Genomic DNA, 16,466 nt, shown 5'->3' on the forward strand with positions numbered 1-16,466 from the left:
TCCTTCTGCAGAACATCTGGTGGGTTTGAACCACCAACCTTCTGGTTAACAAATGCTTTGGCACTGTGCCAGCAGAGCTCCTGTATAAAACATTAATATGTTTAAATTGTTGACTACCAATGAAGATTTTTCTGCCTCTATTATTTTGCTTAATTACTGTTCATCTACAGGATAGGGTTAGTTTTGAAGGATGAAAGGTTATGTCTAGGTAATTTATAAATGAAGAAGCCAATGGTTCACTTACCAATGATTATTAAACAAGATATTTAATAATCCACTTTCATTTCTGTCAAGTTCCTGTATCTCTAGTGGTATACTAATACTAATTTGTGTTTACAAAAGAGCCAGTCATATTTATTTTATTGCACCAATCATCCTCTTACCAAACCAAGTTGAGTTCCTTGACTTGGTTCTACACTCTGAAATGAGGACAAGGATATTATTTCTAGTGAGGTCCTTCACTACTGACCAAGATCTCTGGGTCTCTGTTTCTTCACTTGTAAAAGGGGATTCAGTCCAGCAACCCTAGGCCCTGAGATGATCTGTAAGATCCTGCACAGTTGTCATTTATTGTAGGACCCACCTTAAAACTGGAAGGAAATCCAGTGACTAAAACTGAGCATTTTCCCAAATATCGTTTTCTCAAAATTTGGATCTGTTAGATTTGAGCTTACAGGGAGGTTTCATGTGCTCAGAGAACATATCTCTATCTACCAAATATATGTGGGTGATGTTTTGTTTGTTTGCTTACATTAGAAGTCTCCTGCTGTGAAGGTTGCTCACTTTAAAGGCTGCATGGGAGAGGCCTTCTTGAATGGGAACTCTATTGGCCTGTGGAATTACATTGAAAGGGAAGGCATATGCCATGGCTGTTTTGGAAGGTAACATTTCCCTACTACTCAACACAGTGAATCATTCTCTTAACATCTAAGAACTGCTTGGAGAATTTACATCCACATCAAAAGGACTGATAAACTTTTGATGCCATCATCTTATTGTAAGGGATATGACATAGATTATTCACTAACAGAAGCATGGGAATAATTTTAACCTTTAAAAAGAAATGTTCTTTTTGCTATATCTTGTATACTTTGATCATGAATCATAAATTCCAGGAGCTTCAGGCATCTAATCAAACAACATTCTATCTCAAAGAATCACAGATAAGCCATCTTGGGTACATTGCTACATGTTTTTCTTTTGAAAATACTTCCAAGCATTTGATTCTTTTTCTTTATTCCTCTTTGAATATATTAATATGCTTCTTACCTGGTATCAGCATATTTTTATCATTATGAATAATCTCTTAAATTCTTAAAGGATATTATAAAACTAACCCCTGATTCTAACAACTCTCATTTACATATAAAAAAAAATTATTTAATTAATAGGCATAATCCTAAGAAGTGACAGTGCAGTAGAGCATTGGCCAAATGGCCCACAACATTTGTGAGTCATTTAATTAAAATCCTAGGGTGTTCCAGGCCTTATGGTAGGAACTAACAATGTCAAAACTAGTAAGACATCTGTCTCCTCAAATATCTCATAGTCTAGGGAAAAATAATACATACAGAAACATGAAAAAGTGCTATGATCTGTGGCAAGTGGGGCAACAGTAGCAGAAGCAGCTGCATTAGACTTGGGGCTCAGGTATCACCTCACTCACTTGCATAACAACTGCACAGCAGGCTAACCAGGAGATACAATGTGTTCCAATCTTATGAATGAGAAGTTTGAAGACCAGAGAAGCCTAACAATTTTTCCAGCCTCACAGGGCTGGAGAGCTGGGAAGGTGCATTTCAGCCCAGCCCTATCTGACTCCGGAGTTCGCATGATTAACCACTGGGCTATGGTGCTTTCTGAAAGGCTAGAACAGAGATATACATGAAGTGCTATGAGTAAGCAGTTTTCCTTTTGTCCTTTGCCTCTTACATAAGCAGGGGCCCCTGGACTGACTGCACAGGCATGTACACCTCGTGAGCATAGGACAGAGCCTGCAGTAGCTCTAGAAAAAGCTCAGGAAGTGATCAGCATGGGGACATGGTCAGAAACAGGTCCTTGACCACAGTGGCAATTAGCCTTCCAGAAGAAGCCTTGTCAGTCACCCGTTCATTTGAATTCATAACACTTCATGGCCACTCCCTTGAACAGGACCTACTTAGAAAGAGAAGGCAGAACGAAATACGAAGTCACAGAGATCAGAGACCTCAGGAGCTCTGGGAGAAGGAAGGGGTGTGCAGGGTGGGATAAGCACAGATTTCTAGTTTTGTTTGAAACTTAGCTTCTCTATTTCCCTGGGGTATACCCTTGGGCAAGGTACTTATTTTTAAGGCTTCATTTTCTAATAGACAAAGTGGGGATAATAATACCTACCATGAAGGCTGGTTGTTGTTGTTGTTGTTATGTGCCATCGAGTCAGCCCTGACTCATAGCGACCCCTCCTTGGGTTTCCGAGGCAGTATCACTACGGAAGTAGGATTGCCCAACCTTCCTTCCGAGGAGTGGCTGGTGGGTTTGAACCGCCAGCCGTCTGGTTAGCAGGCAAGTGTCTTAGCCACTATGCTACCAGAGCTCCCTGAAGGTTGGTTAGGAAAACTAAACCAAAAACAAACTCACTGCCATTGAGTCGAATTCAACTCATAGTGGCATTGGGACTTGATGCTGTGAAACTTTAAGGAAGCAGACTGCCTCATCTTTCTCCCATGGAGCAGCTGGATGGTACAAACTACCGACCTTTCAGTTAATAGCCAAATGCCTTAAGCACTACACCACCAGAGCTCATTCTGAAGACTAGACAGGACATAAATAAAAGCAGCCTGCATAGCACATAGTAACCACTCAATAGATGGTCAGGACTGTGCAAGCCCAGAGACTTATCTCTCAACAAAAATACACACACAACTAGTTGTCAAACTTTCTCTCCAACCACTCACTCTCTTCCCAAGGACTTCTGAATACAGCAAAATAACAAAAGCTGAAATAAAGTGAGATTTTCCCATGTTCTAGGACCTGTTATAAGTGCTTTTCATCATTTCATTTGTATATAAGTTAGTTATAGCCCTTCCCAGGAGCTCTGGTGCCATAGTGGGTAAGGCACTTGGCTGCTAACCAGAAGGTCGGTGGTTGAAACCCACTAGCTGCTCCATGGAAGGAAGATGAAGCAATCTACTTCTATAAGGATTTACAGACTTGGAAACCCAATGAGGATCACTATGAGTTGAAATCAACTCAATGGCAGTGGGTTTGTTTTTCTGTTTTTGGTATAGCCCTCCCAAGAGATACTCTTATCTCTATAGATATAATATATAAAGCACAGAGAGGTAATGGTTTCAGGTTCACACAGCTAATAATTATAGAACTGCGATTTGAACTCCAGCAGTCTGGGTCTATAGTCTTTGTCCTTAGCCACATGTAACTGGGGTCAGTCAAGAGATAGTGCAATGGAATATAGTTCTGGGAAACCACAGGGTTAAGAATCAAATCATAGTTTTAAAATGAATGCAGAGTGCATTTCCTTTATGTTATATTTCTTCGAAGAGGAGAAGCAGAACTGCATGTAGCTATGTATTTGAAACCTCTGATTTTCACAATGCATTGCTATTTTTGTTTTGGCTTTTTTTTTTTTTGTTGTTAATGGAAACAATTTCACCCTTTGTCTATGCTGACCTGCTTTGAAATGGTATACTGAGTTTGGTTATAACATCTTCTATTGGGAAGATACCCCAAATTCATATCCAAACACCCAAATCGAAGTTTCACTTTCAAATCCTGTGATATTCTAGAAAAAGTTTGGAAACATAATTCTGATATGTTCCAGATTAACTCAATTATAATTGAATAGTAGTCAGCTTTTGAGATCAATAAGGGAAAAGATCAGACAAGATTACCCAAAAGATGCTGTGGCCCACACTGTGTAACTGTATTGTAAGCCACACATTTTGTTTTAAAATATGAGTCAAAATGCCATCAAGTTGATTCTGATTCATGGCAACCCTATATGACAGAGTAGAGCTGCCCCATAGCGTTTCTAAGGCTATAAATCTTTATGGATGCAGACTTCCTCATCTTTCTTCTGTGGAGAAGCTGGAGGGTTCGGACAGCCAAATGCCTTAACCGCTGCACCACCAGAGCTCCTTCAAAATATGATACAGGTCTTTAAACTCATCATGTAGATTTTTGAGGTTGCCAAAGATTTTTTGTAAAATGAGCCTTCTGATACTTTGATACATACTTGTTTTCTATTATAACTCCAGTCTAATTGATGCCTGAGTTAATACCAGCAGAGGGGGGTACAGTATAATGTAAAAAATATTCTGAAAGAACAGGAATTAAGAAAAGAGTTGTACTATAGGAAATGAGAACAAACAAACAGGAAAATCTAAGGATAATTAAAAATATCTATAATCATTATCCATTCTGTGAAGAAGTTTCTTTTCACTATAGTGAACACTGCCTATATCAACTTTGTTTCCCTTTTGAAACAGTTGAGCTCTAGTCTTGACCCATATTTTTAAATATTATCTCTTACTCTTATAATCAGATTATGAAAATAATAGCTCACCAAGATGTTTGTGTAGGAAAACTCAGTAAATGTATCATTTTTTTCTCTTTAACCACCTTATTGAGAGTGGATTGTGTTTCTCTTGCTCTGCTCTGCAGTCCCCAGAATGAAGACTCCTCCTTCCATTTTGATGGGAGTGGATATTCTGTCGTTGAGAAGACCCTCCGGGCGACTGTGACACAGATAATCATGCTCTTTAGTACCTTTTCACCTAATGCGCTGCTTCTTTACCTCGCTTCAAATGGCACTGTAAGAGTCTTTATGGCGCACGAGGCCATACTGTGTACTGACTGATATGTAGATGGTTGTGTGGACATTTATGTGTAATAGCTGCTTTATGAGCATCTACTAGCATGCTATATGCATACATATATATGTATAATTAGGAGCTCTGGTAGCGTAGTGCCTAAGGTACTTGACTGCTAACCAGAAGGCTGGCAGTTCAAACCCACCAGCCACTCCTCGGAAGGAAGATGGGGCAATCTACTTCCGTAGTGATACTGTCTCAGAAACCCATGGAGGGGTCACTATGAGTCGGGTCTGACTCGATGGCACATAACAACAACAACAACATATGTATAATTTCCCACATTTTAAATAATTTACTGAATTAATATAAGTTCACTGAAGATCATTTGGAAAATATAGAACACAAAGTAGAAAATAACTTTCCAGTCATTACTAATATCAATTAAACATTTGTTACTAAATTTTGAGTTTAAATAGTATACATTTTTCTATGTTCGCTCTGACCATAGTGGCTTTATTTGAATTCTATTCAACAGAAATTTTTATTCCTATTTTATCTCATGTGATTGTGGATTCTTAGTGCTGGTGATTTCTGTCTCTCAATCTTTCTGTTTTCTTTTTTTGGGGACTGGCCCATTTGTCATTCTACATGAAAGAAGTACAAAGAGATTCCAGTTCTCTTACTCAATTATAGATTGCGACAATGAATAGTGTTTCATTTGTATTTTTGTAATAGTCTAGAAAAATATTCATGAGCATTTTTAATTTCATAGCCTAGACCTCCAGCTGTTGGGCCTAATCCATTTTTTTCAGTTTGACTTTAAAAGGTGTCTTCTACCCTTATCTTAAAGGGAAAGAAAATCTTGTGATCAAGATGTAGTCATGGATAACTATTTTCTCAACCCTCCAGAAAGATTTTTTATCCATCGAGCTGGTCCACGGCAGAGTTAAAGTCACAGTTGACCTGGGTTCAGGACCTCTTGCTCTTATTACAGACAGACGTTATAACAACGGAAGTTGGTACAAAATCGCCTTCCAGAGAAACCGAAGACAAGGTAAATACCTACGTAGATAACTGTGATGTTGCCCTCCCTAGTCGGCAAAGAACTCTTTCTAAAAAAAAAAAAATCAACACCCTAGTCTACTTTCATTTCCTGAATGATACTCTAATTGAAAGTTCTTGTTGTCATGAGGATAGCAACCAATAAGATTCATGTTTTGCTTGAGGAATATTATATTTCTACTAGTATATAGGACCTCTGGTGGTGTAGTGCCTAAGGCATTTGACTGCTAACCAGAAGGTTGGTGGTTCAAACTCACCAGCCACTCCTCGGAAGGAAGACTGGGCAATCTACTTCTGTAGTGATACTGCCTCGGAAACCCAAGGAGGGGTCGCTATGAGTCAGATCTGACTTGACGGCAGTGGATTTGATTTGGTAGTTTACTAGTATATATTTCCAAATGATTTATTTAAGTACAAGAGTCATATTGAAATCAAGAATCAAATTCATTCTACTGTCATCTGCACACATACTATTGTCATTTAGCAGTATGTAGTCTAGATTCATTGACTTCTGTACAGAGAATTTACATTTTTTCCTTTAATAGTCAAGAGCATTAGCTGGTCAGATTTGCAGAATATAAAATAATATGTCTCTGTAAATTAATTTTGCTTGACAGACTTACTCTAGAAAGGGCATAAGTTGAGTTTCATTTTAAGGTTGAGTTTCATTTTAATCCAGAAAGTGATTTTCATTTTCTTAGCTATTCCTTTCTGTCTCCTTTTAGGACTTCTGGCAGTTATTGATGCCTATAATACCAGTTATAAAGAAACAAAGCAAGGCGAAGCTCCAGGAGCATCTTCTGACCTCAATCGCCTAGATAAAGATCCAATTTATGTTGGTGGATTACCTAGATCAAGAATTATAAGGTATGATATTCAACTGCAGAAAACATGTCCTTAATTATCAGCATTTGTTTTAACTACTATAAAACCAAAAACCCACTGCCATCAAGTCAATTCCAACTCCTAGTGACCCCACTTAGGTTTTCAAGGCTGTAAATGTTTATGGAAGTAGATTGCCTTATCTTCCTCCCATGGAACAGCTTGTAGGTTTGAACCACTGACCTTCTGGTTAGCAGCCAAATGTTTTACCCACTAGGCTACTACAGCTCCCTAAACTGCTATATACCATATAAATTGGGCAATAAGGAACCTTCTACAGTTAAACTAGTGATTATATATTTATTGCCTTTCAAATATCTGGAAATTGTTACTGTGTGGTATTTGGAGACCCTACTTTCCATCACACATCGTCCTATTCTGTAGACATTGTAGAATTACTAGTCTCTTTAAGCCAAAAATATTCATGGTCTCTACAGACTTATCTAGATTCTCCCTTCACATAATCAGAATGAAATAATGTGTGTGAGAATTGAAAGACCACCATTAGGAAGCTGCATGAAAGAAAGCAGAGGAGAGAGGCACTGGAATCCTTTTCTTTAAGAAAGAGTGATTCGTATTTAGCTTTATGGCTAAATAATTTACATTCACTTTCTGTACCCTGCCATCCTCAGTTTTGTAATTTTGAATTAGACAAATTAAGCTTTAAGATTCTTTCTTACCATTAAAAATAAAAATCATATGTGAAAGAGCAGCTGTCAACACCATTTTTTTATCAAGCAGACTGCTTCCAAGGAGTAGGACCAACAAATGTCCAAGGTGGGTCACTCAGTGGTTTTCAAATATGTCTTCATAACAGAACCCTGTCTTCAAACTGAGTTTCTATACAGAATCCTAATATAAGTCACTCAAGTACAGCTACTCCAGTAGCTTTGGACTAAATAACACAAGACCCAACCCCCCACCCCCTTTTCTTTGCCAGCAATTTCTGAAAGTACAAAGGACCATAGTTTAAAATGATAAATTTAGTCACCCCTAATCTTGGAAATGAATACATTTAAGCCTCAGGGCAGTTCATCTTTTGCTCCAGGTCATGCCCCTCTGCCAAGATAGCCAGAATTAGAATCCTGTTTCCTAAATCTCAATCTTAGATATCATTGCCTATGGTGGGACCAGAGAGTTTTTCCTGTAGCCACAAGCTGTGTCATAGTTCATGTGTACTTGGCCTGATGACACACATTTGGACATTGGAGAAAAGGACAGAAGGTCCTTTTCTAGGAAGACATTCCAGAATCACAAACTTTTGTACTTGAAGGGACTTTATGGACAAAGTCAGCCTGGCTTCTCATTTGTAACAGGAAAAAACTGAGATCCAGAATGGTTGCACTTTGACCCAAATTGTGTAGTTTGCTTAATGGCTCACAGCTGATTGTTCAACACAGAGAAGAATGAGGTGCAACTCCAACAGGAAACCATATTACTGCAGAGTTCTCCTGTGTTTATCTGATGTATACAAGCACAATTTGGAGACAATCAGTAGTAGGCTCTGTATTTTTGGAAATGAAAGCCTGACTCTAATCAAGAACGTAACAACATCAGTAAGAAAAATGTGGTATTGAGTTGGAGAACTAAAAATAGAGTTTTGGCTAATCCCAGACTTCACCACATGCAGTTGCTTCCTTCAGGACAAAGTTCATGAATATGCAGTATGGACAACAGCCAATGACTTCTGTACACATCAATTCTAGGAAATAACATGGCCTGCACTTGCCTCATGAGCTAAATTTTTATCTGTGTACTACAATTTCCTTAAGACATCTCACTGCATTTCTTGTACTTGGCATGTGTTTTAACGAATATATTTTAATTTCAATGACTAGAAGGTCTTCCCTATCATTAAATATATTTTTATGTAGATGGGCATCTAAGTAGCCAAACTCACCAAATCTGATCCTTTTCTCTAGCCCTAAGGAAACTTTAGGGAATTCTGGTGATGTAGTGCCTAAGGCATTTGACTGCTAACCAGAAAGTTAGTGGTTGAAACCCATTAGCCACTCCACGGAAAGAAGACTGGGCAATCAACTTCTGTAAAGATTTACTTCCTTGGAAACCCAGATGGGGTGGTTATGAATCAGAATCCACTTGATGGCAGTGAGTTTGGTTTTTGGTTTAAGGAAACTTTGACCTAAAATTCTCACCATTAACATTCTTAGAGGCCTAGTATTCCTGTAGAATGACACATGGATACAGATCTTCCGGGTTCATTGTTAATCTTCCTTTCAAAAATAGAGTTAAGAAATTCAATTTTTCTTGTTGTTATTCTCATGTCCTTGCCTTTAGGAAAGGACTCACCAGTAGAAGCTATGTGGGCTGTATCAAAAACCTGGAAATATCTAGATCGACTTTTGATTTACTCAGAAATTCCTATGGAGTGAGAAAAGGCTGTATGCTGGAGGTATGAAGCCTCTTATTAATAGTGGAATGAGTTTCTATAAATGCCCATTGATTTATCAACTTGATAACATAACAAAGCAGAAATTAGTGGAGAGGATAAAAAAAATGAGAGAGAGAGAGAGAGAGATGGGTAAAACAGGCAGTAACATCAGTCTGGGAGACTAAACATCTACATGGGAGCTGATGGGGTTTTTCATCTCCTTTGTGACCAGCCTATCCGGAGTGTTAGCTTCTTGAAAGGTGGCTATGTTGAGTTGCCACCCAAGTCTTTGTCACTGGAATCAGAATTGTTGGCAACATTTGCCACCAAGAACAGCAGTGGCCTCATCATGACTGGCCTTGGCAAGGACATGGAGAGGCAGAGCCAACGGCAGACACACTTGGTGAGTAGCTCAAGTACTGGCCAGCCTCAGGCTTGGGTAGGAAATGACTCCCAGAAATGTGAAAGGGAAAATTACTTAGTCATAACATTTATGGTAGCTCTGTTCCCAATTGTTTCTAGATATGCATTTTTAATAAGTAAAAGTTATTGTTGCTGAATGTCTTCCCGTTGTGAATCAGTGATTTTGTTGTTGTTGTTGCATAATGCATCTTCCTGGTCTAGATACTGAGAAAAATAGATATTTGCTGTCTACCCTTAATTTAAAAAAATTCATTTAGATAGCATTTCTGAGTTCCTCCACATTTCATGCCCATTGCTCTTCATCCTAAGGCTGAAACAGCAAGTCTTTAGATTCTGTACAGTTCTTTAGTATGCTCCATGAAGCAGACTTTTCTTTATCTACTTGCTGTGAGCTGGAATTGATTTGATGGCAGTGGGTTTGGGTTTTTATTATAGGACTGAAAGGATCAGAAAGAGAAATGTGGCCTTCAGTACAGTGGACTGGCAGTAGGAGAGAAGAGAAAAGATGGTCTTTTTTATATTTATATTTCATTCCAGCCACATATGGATATTTACCTCCTCCCTGCTCAAACTTGCGTGTATCACATAATTTAAATGAACTTTCCAAAAAGCAAACCCACTGCCATCAAGTTGATTCCATCTCTTGGCAACCTTTTAGGACAAAGTAGAACTGTCCCACAGAGTTTCCAAGGCTAGAAATCTTTATGAAAGCAGACTGCCTCATCTTTCTCCCAAGGAGTGGCTGGTAGGTTCAAACCTCCAACCTTTCAGTTAGCAGCCAAGCACTTTAGCCAGTGAGCCACCAAGTCACTTTATAGAATGGTAATGTGCTGCTTTAATGAAGTAGAGATCATGCAACTAACATTTATAGAGTACTATCACCTACCATACAAGATGCTTCCCAGACATTATTTCTGTACAGTTATTTTACTGAGGAAGAATAGGTTCAGAGGGCCTGGTTCATCTACCCAGAGTCACACAACTGTTACCAGGTCCACTGGCCCCAAACATCTCATGAGCCTTTGTGAAAAAGGATGATGTTGACTAAGGTTGGTTTGTGGGTCCCACTAATCTTTTATTGTTGTTGTTTGTTTGTTTGTTTGTTTGTTTGTTTGTTTTGATGTGACATTTACATAACATGAAACTTACCATTTTAAAGTGAACAATTAGTGGCACTTAATACATTCAAAATGTTGTGCAACTGTAACCGCTACCTAGTTCCAATACATTTTCATCACCCCAAAATAAAATGCTGTACCCATTAAATGGCTGCTGTCCATTCCTCCTTCCTCTAGTCCTGGCAATAACCAATATGTCTTCTGTCTAAAATGCTGTACCCATTAAATGGCTGCTGTCCATTCCTCCTTCCTCTAGTCCTGGCAATAACCAATATGTCTTCTGTCTATCTGAGCTTACCTATTCTGGTAATTCATAAAACTGGAATCATATGATGTGTGACCATTTGTATCTGGCTTCTTTCACTTAGCACATTTTCAAGGTTCATCCAGTTGGTAGCATGTGTCAGGGCTTCATTTAATTTTCATGAAGAAATTATAGCTGAATAATATCCCATTGTATGTATACACCATGCATTATTAATTCATTTGTCCACTGAAGGAGCCACTTTTTGACTATTGTAAATACTTTCTATGTTCATAATGTTTCTGTGAACATTTTAGTACAAATATCTATTTGAATATCTATTCTCAATTATTTTTGGTATATACCTAGGGGTGGAATTGCTGAGTCATTTCTATATCTAACTTTTTGGACATATACCAACCATTTTCCTCTACCAGACTCAATACAGTTACTTGATAATCAAAGTTTCCTACTAATTTAGCAAAAAGGAATGATGGTAATCCAGTACTGGTGACATCATAAATTGTTACAATGTACTACTAAATAATATATATGAAGATAGCTGTGCAGAAATGGAAATCTTTGATATATTTAGTGATGCAGCAGAATACAAATTATGTAAACAGATTAGAAAGTAATATACAAAGCAGAAGAGTTGTGCTAGATGGTGAGATTCTTAAGAAATTGCTTACATGGTATGAATGTTCCCATATTATCTTTGTATGATGATAATTTAAAGAAATACATAGTAATGAATTTTCTATGGGCGATTCTCTAATATGAAACCTTCCCAGCCCTTCTTTGCCATCATGTTGATTGAAGGCCACATCGAAGTCCATGTTAACTCTGGAGATGGAACAAGCCTGAGAAGAGCACTCCTGCATTCTCCCACAGGCACTTACAGTGACGGACAAGAGCACTCTATCTCCCTAGTTAGGAACAGGAGGTACTGTCTGCATGGCAAGTTGTGGGGACATTTGTGTGATGTTGGTACGGTTACCTCATGAAAATTTTCCCACTGGGAACCTATGGACCCTATGCAGTGAGATAATTTGATAATTATTATGATATATGTAGCATTCAAAGTTTTTCATTAGCAATGTTTCTATAGTTTCAAAATAATTCTAAAACTTTTCTACAACACTTTCTTGGGAATCAAGTTCACCTGTTTCTAATATTTCTGAAATGTTCATAATTGAATTGCCTTAACCCTGCCCTTTCCTGAGACCCAATTTATGTCATCTTGACAGAGGATAATTCTATGAAAATCTAACATTATTTCAAGATTACTGTATATTTCCCTTCAAAACTGTAGACTAAATGTTTTATAAGCATACTGGGCATTTTATGGTTTAGGTAAACAGGTAAGAGAATAATTGTTGTTTTCGTTGTTAGTTGTTATCAGTCAAGTCAATTCTGATTCATGATGACCTATTCTCCCCCAAAAAGCAACCAAATTCAATGATATTTAATAACATTCCGTTCATTTCTGGAAAATATTTCCTTGTAAATTTTAGTCTTCAAGATTCATCTTTTTATTCACATACAATATCACGATAAAATTTATCTTCAAGAAGTCTTTATTATTCAGCAATAATTTTCTGGAATTATATATTAAAACAAAGTTATTCCTTCATTATGTTATAACATTTTTCTTTGACTTTCTCTTTTGACCTTTTAGAATTATCACTGTCCAATTGGATGAGACCAGTCCTGTAGAAATGAGATTGGGCCCATTAGCAGAAAGTAGGACAATAAATGTATCCAACCTGTACGTAGGCGGCATTCCAGAGAGTGAGGTGACATCTATGCTCAAAATGAAACGGTCCTTCCATGGCTGCATCAGAAACCTGATCTTTAACATGGAGTAAGTTTAACTGTGCTCTCAACATGTTTGTGCACTTTCTGATCTCATAATATTGAGTGCTAACACTAATTTGCAATCTAATTTTGCTGTTTCAAAGTCCAAGTTCCTGAATAACAAGTGAACCCCGTTGGTCCATCATGAAAGTGCTCCCAGATGAATTTTATTAGATTTAAAAAAATCATTGAACATTAGTGCCACAGAATTGTCAATAAACACCAGAGGTTAAAATACATTTTGACATTTAAAAGAAGGTAGAAATTGTGTGATACAAGTACCTTCTGTCCTGAGCTCATTACTTTAAAGGAGGAGCCTTTACAACTGGACTACTTGTAGCTTCAGATTAGTCATGGTTTTCCTTAAAACTATTACTGTATAACTAAGAACCAAAAGTCTCCCTCCCTGTGTGGCACAGCTGGCCCAGAGAACCCTGAGGGTAGTGGTGGTCAGGAAAAGCATTAACATGTCCCCGAGGCTGTTAATTCCTTCTGGCTCCCCTTCTGCCTTGCTGTCAGCAAGTTGACAGGACAGAAGCTGTGCTCTGATCCAGTGGTACCAGAATCTGCCTAGGAGAAGCCAAACTGGCACAAGCATCAGAAGACTGAGTTCCTCTCCTGGTTTGGACACTAACTTATCTTGTAACCATGAGCAAGTACTTGGGCCTCTCTCATGGCCTCAGTTTCTTTCCCTGTGAAATTACCTCTTAGGAAGGAGTTTGTTCTGGTTACCCAGTGCCTCTCTGACAGGAATATACCACAAATGGGATGGCTTGAACAAATAGTTTATTCTCTCACAGTTTGGAGGCTTTAAGTCCAAGTTCAAAGTGCCAGGCTCTAGGGGCTAGGTGAAAGCCCCTTGACTTTGGGCTTCAGTTCTGCCTATTGCTTCCAGCCCACTGAAGCTAGAGGGATCTCTTCACTCAGGCAGCTACTGGCTGCTGAGGCTAACAAGCCCAAGGTCGACAAATAAAATGGCACAGTCCCAATGTTACCAAACCACATGGAAGGCCATTAATTCAAGTCCATTGTAAGTCCCAAGGTCAACAGAGCTTGGCAGACTGCTGAACAATGACACAGCTACATGCAGGATCCAAGTGTGCCATAATCTAGAGACCATTCCCAAAGCTGCTGCTTATATATGGGAAGCAGACCACATCCCTAAGGCAGCTACTCAGCTGCTTGTGGTATATTCCACCATGGAGCTGATTACCAGTCTCATCATGGGGAGTACTACATCTGGCTGCCCAGCCTCTCAACAAGGCCCAGCCAAGCTGACACACAACCTTAACTACCATAATTCCACCCCTTGTCAACTTGGAACCTGTATAGATCTTCAATTGTTTAATGCCAGTCTCTGGGCTCTGCTACTGCCATCTCTCATGCTGGTCTCTCTGCCGGTATCTCTCTTTCAGTGGGCTGGGAACAGGAGGCAGAGCTGCAACCCAATGTTGAGGGGCTTTCACCCAGCCCCTAGAGCCTGGCACTTTAAACTTGGACTTAAAGTGTCCAAACTGTAAGAGAATAAACTCCTGTTTGTTTAAGGCCATCCCATTTGTGGTATATTCTTGTCAGAGCTAGGTAAAAGGAACAGAGTTCTTGAAATTTACAGTAATAAAATGTTACATTTAAGTTTAAGAATATGGTAACATTAAGCCTGGGCTAACTTATTTTTAGAGTTGGTATAATATGCTTAGTCACTCAGTTGTCTGTTCATGGTTTAATTAATTAATTAGACATCTTTATGCTCTGAAAGCCAGGAGGCTGAGAACATCAAGGACAGAAACTTTTCTGTGCTGTTCACAGCCATGTCCTTGGTTCAAAGTACTGGGCTGGATATTCAGAAAGTACCAAGAGTATGCAGGCACAGAACACTTTGCTAAGGCTGCAGAGCAAACAGACTTACAACATGTGCAATTCATGGACTCAGGGAGACAGGAAATCTGTAATCAAGAAATTACAGTGTTTTGCAGAGGCTACTGCACAGTGGTTTTGGGAACCAGAGATAGAATCTGTCCCTGAGGTAGCCCAGTCAAGGCTTCAGGAGAAGGTAACAGCTTTTGAGGAATGTTCAGGAATTTGCCAGGTGGAAAGCATGGAGATGGGCAGAAAGGTTTGGGGGTAGGTTGCCATTTCAGGCAGAAGGATCAAATAAGAGAATACACAGGATGATATGTGTGGCCTCTCAGTCACCATGCAAAAGAGTCAATTGAGTTACTGTGTTGTTGTTAGTCATTGTCAAGTCAACTTTGACACATGGTAACCCCATGAACAGCAGGAAAAAGGGTACCCATCATGTGCCATCTTCATAACTGGTATACTCGAGTCCCTTGTTGTAGCCATTGGGTATTTTGAGTGCATTGCAATGTAGGGAGTTTATCTTCCTGCACTCTATCAGAAACTATTTTGTTGTGATCCATAGGATTTTCTTTGGCTAGTTTTCAGAAGTAGATCACCAAGCCTAGTCTGTATTAGTCTGGAAGCTCCAGTTTAAACCTGTCCACTATGGGTGACCCAACTGGTATTGGAAATATCAATGGCATAGCTTCCAGCATCATAACAATATGCAAGCCACCATAGTACAACAAACTGACATACTAGTGGTGCTGAATTACTATAAAGCCATAATATTGGTTTTAATGGATTTAAATTGTTTAATAATGAAATGGCATTGGTTCATGTATTGCTTTGTAATTGTTTAATTAATTTTGAAAACACTTTCTTGTTTACACCTAGACTTCTGGACTTCACTAGTGCAGTTGGCTATGAACAGGTAGACTTGGACACGTGCTTGCTTTCAGAAACACCTAAAGGGGCTCTTGAAGGAGAGGACACTGAGCTTCCACCAGAACCTCAACCTCTACCCAGTCCTGTAAGTATGGTCTAGTCAGAAGAAAAGGACCCACTCCAGAAGGAATTACAATGGGGAACTAGTTACAAAGGTATTGGAAATGCTGGCAGAGCCAATTGGTGCAATGAGGACCAGGGTAGAAGTGGTGTCACCAGAGCCCAGGAGCCAAAGCTGCCCAGAGGAAGCTTAGTCCATGTAGAGCGGGTCCCCAAGTGCAAACAGAAACTCCTGAGAAGACAGGCCTTGCTAGAGAGCTTTTCTGAAATGAGAAGAGGGGAAGAAATACTCTGGTATCTTCCCTCCACCCCTTCCAATCTCCCACTGTGCCTTTAATTGGCAGAACCTATCTGGAAGCCATTTTCAAAGAAACCTGGGAAACATGGTTTACAGGGAGGGATCATCCCCCGGTTTTAAAAAGTGAGTCAGGGAAAGAGTGGGGAATGGTGTCTGAGCAAACTGAAAAGATGATGCAAGCCAGTATTAAGGATTTCAGGTAACAATAAGCCACCATAACTGGGTTGCCATACAACAAGGTTTTTGGTGGAGATTCTATAAGGACATCCTCTCACTTTAGATCCAGTCAAAAGAAAATGAAACTAAGTACTTAATGTAAGACTTTGTGCATGTTACTGTTGCCTTCAAAAAATGAAAGATTTGGATAGGCGGGGCAAGATGGCGAACTAGGCAGAAGGATTGCACAGACCCTCTTCAACAAAGAAAAGGGAAAGCAATTAACACAGACACAGAAGATAATCTTGGACCCCTGAGCCTTGAAGGAAAGGATGCAGAATTGGACTAAACCCCAACTAGCAGAAGAATTTGC

General features: G+C 39.1%; 1 protein-coding gene across 1 annotated transcript in view; it reads left to right on the plus strand.

Annotated features, from left to right (window-relative positions):
• Positions 1–16,466, plus strand: part of LAMA1 (laminin subunit alpha 1) — a 227,631-nt gene that overhangs the window by 191,803 nt on the left and 19,362 nt on the right. Inside the window, exons 48-56 of the mRNA XM_007949015.1 lie at positions 757–881; positions 4,660–4,810; positions 5,721–5,865; positions 6,599–6,740; positions 9,054–9,168; positions 9,380–9,550; positions 11,727–11,878; positions 12,614–12,799; positions 15,529–15,664. Coding sequence (XP_007947206.1) covers positions 757–881; positions 4,660–4,810; positions 5,721–5,865; positions 6,599–6,740; positions 9,054–9,168; positions 9,380–9,550; positions 11,727–11,878; positions 12,614–12,799; positions 15,529–15,664 — 1,323 coding nt within the window. The remainder of the gene's footprint in view (positions 1–756; positions 882–4,659; positions 4,811–5,720; positions 5,866–6,598; positions 6,741–9,053; positions 9,169–9,379; positions 9,551–11,726; positions 11,879–12,613; positions 12,800–15,528; positions 15,665–16,466) is intronic.

This window comes from Orycteropus afer, unplaced genomic scaffold (genome assembly GCF_000298275.1).
Source record: "Orycteropus afer afer isolate SDZICR_OR568_19922 unplaced genomic scaffold, OryAfe1.0 scaffold00234, whole genome shotgun sequence".
NCBI classification, from domain to species: domain Eukaryota; kingdom Metazoa; phylum Chordata; class Mammalia; order Tubulidentata; family Orycteropodidae; genus Orycteropus; species Orycteropus afer.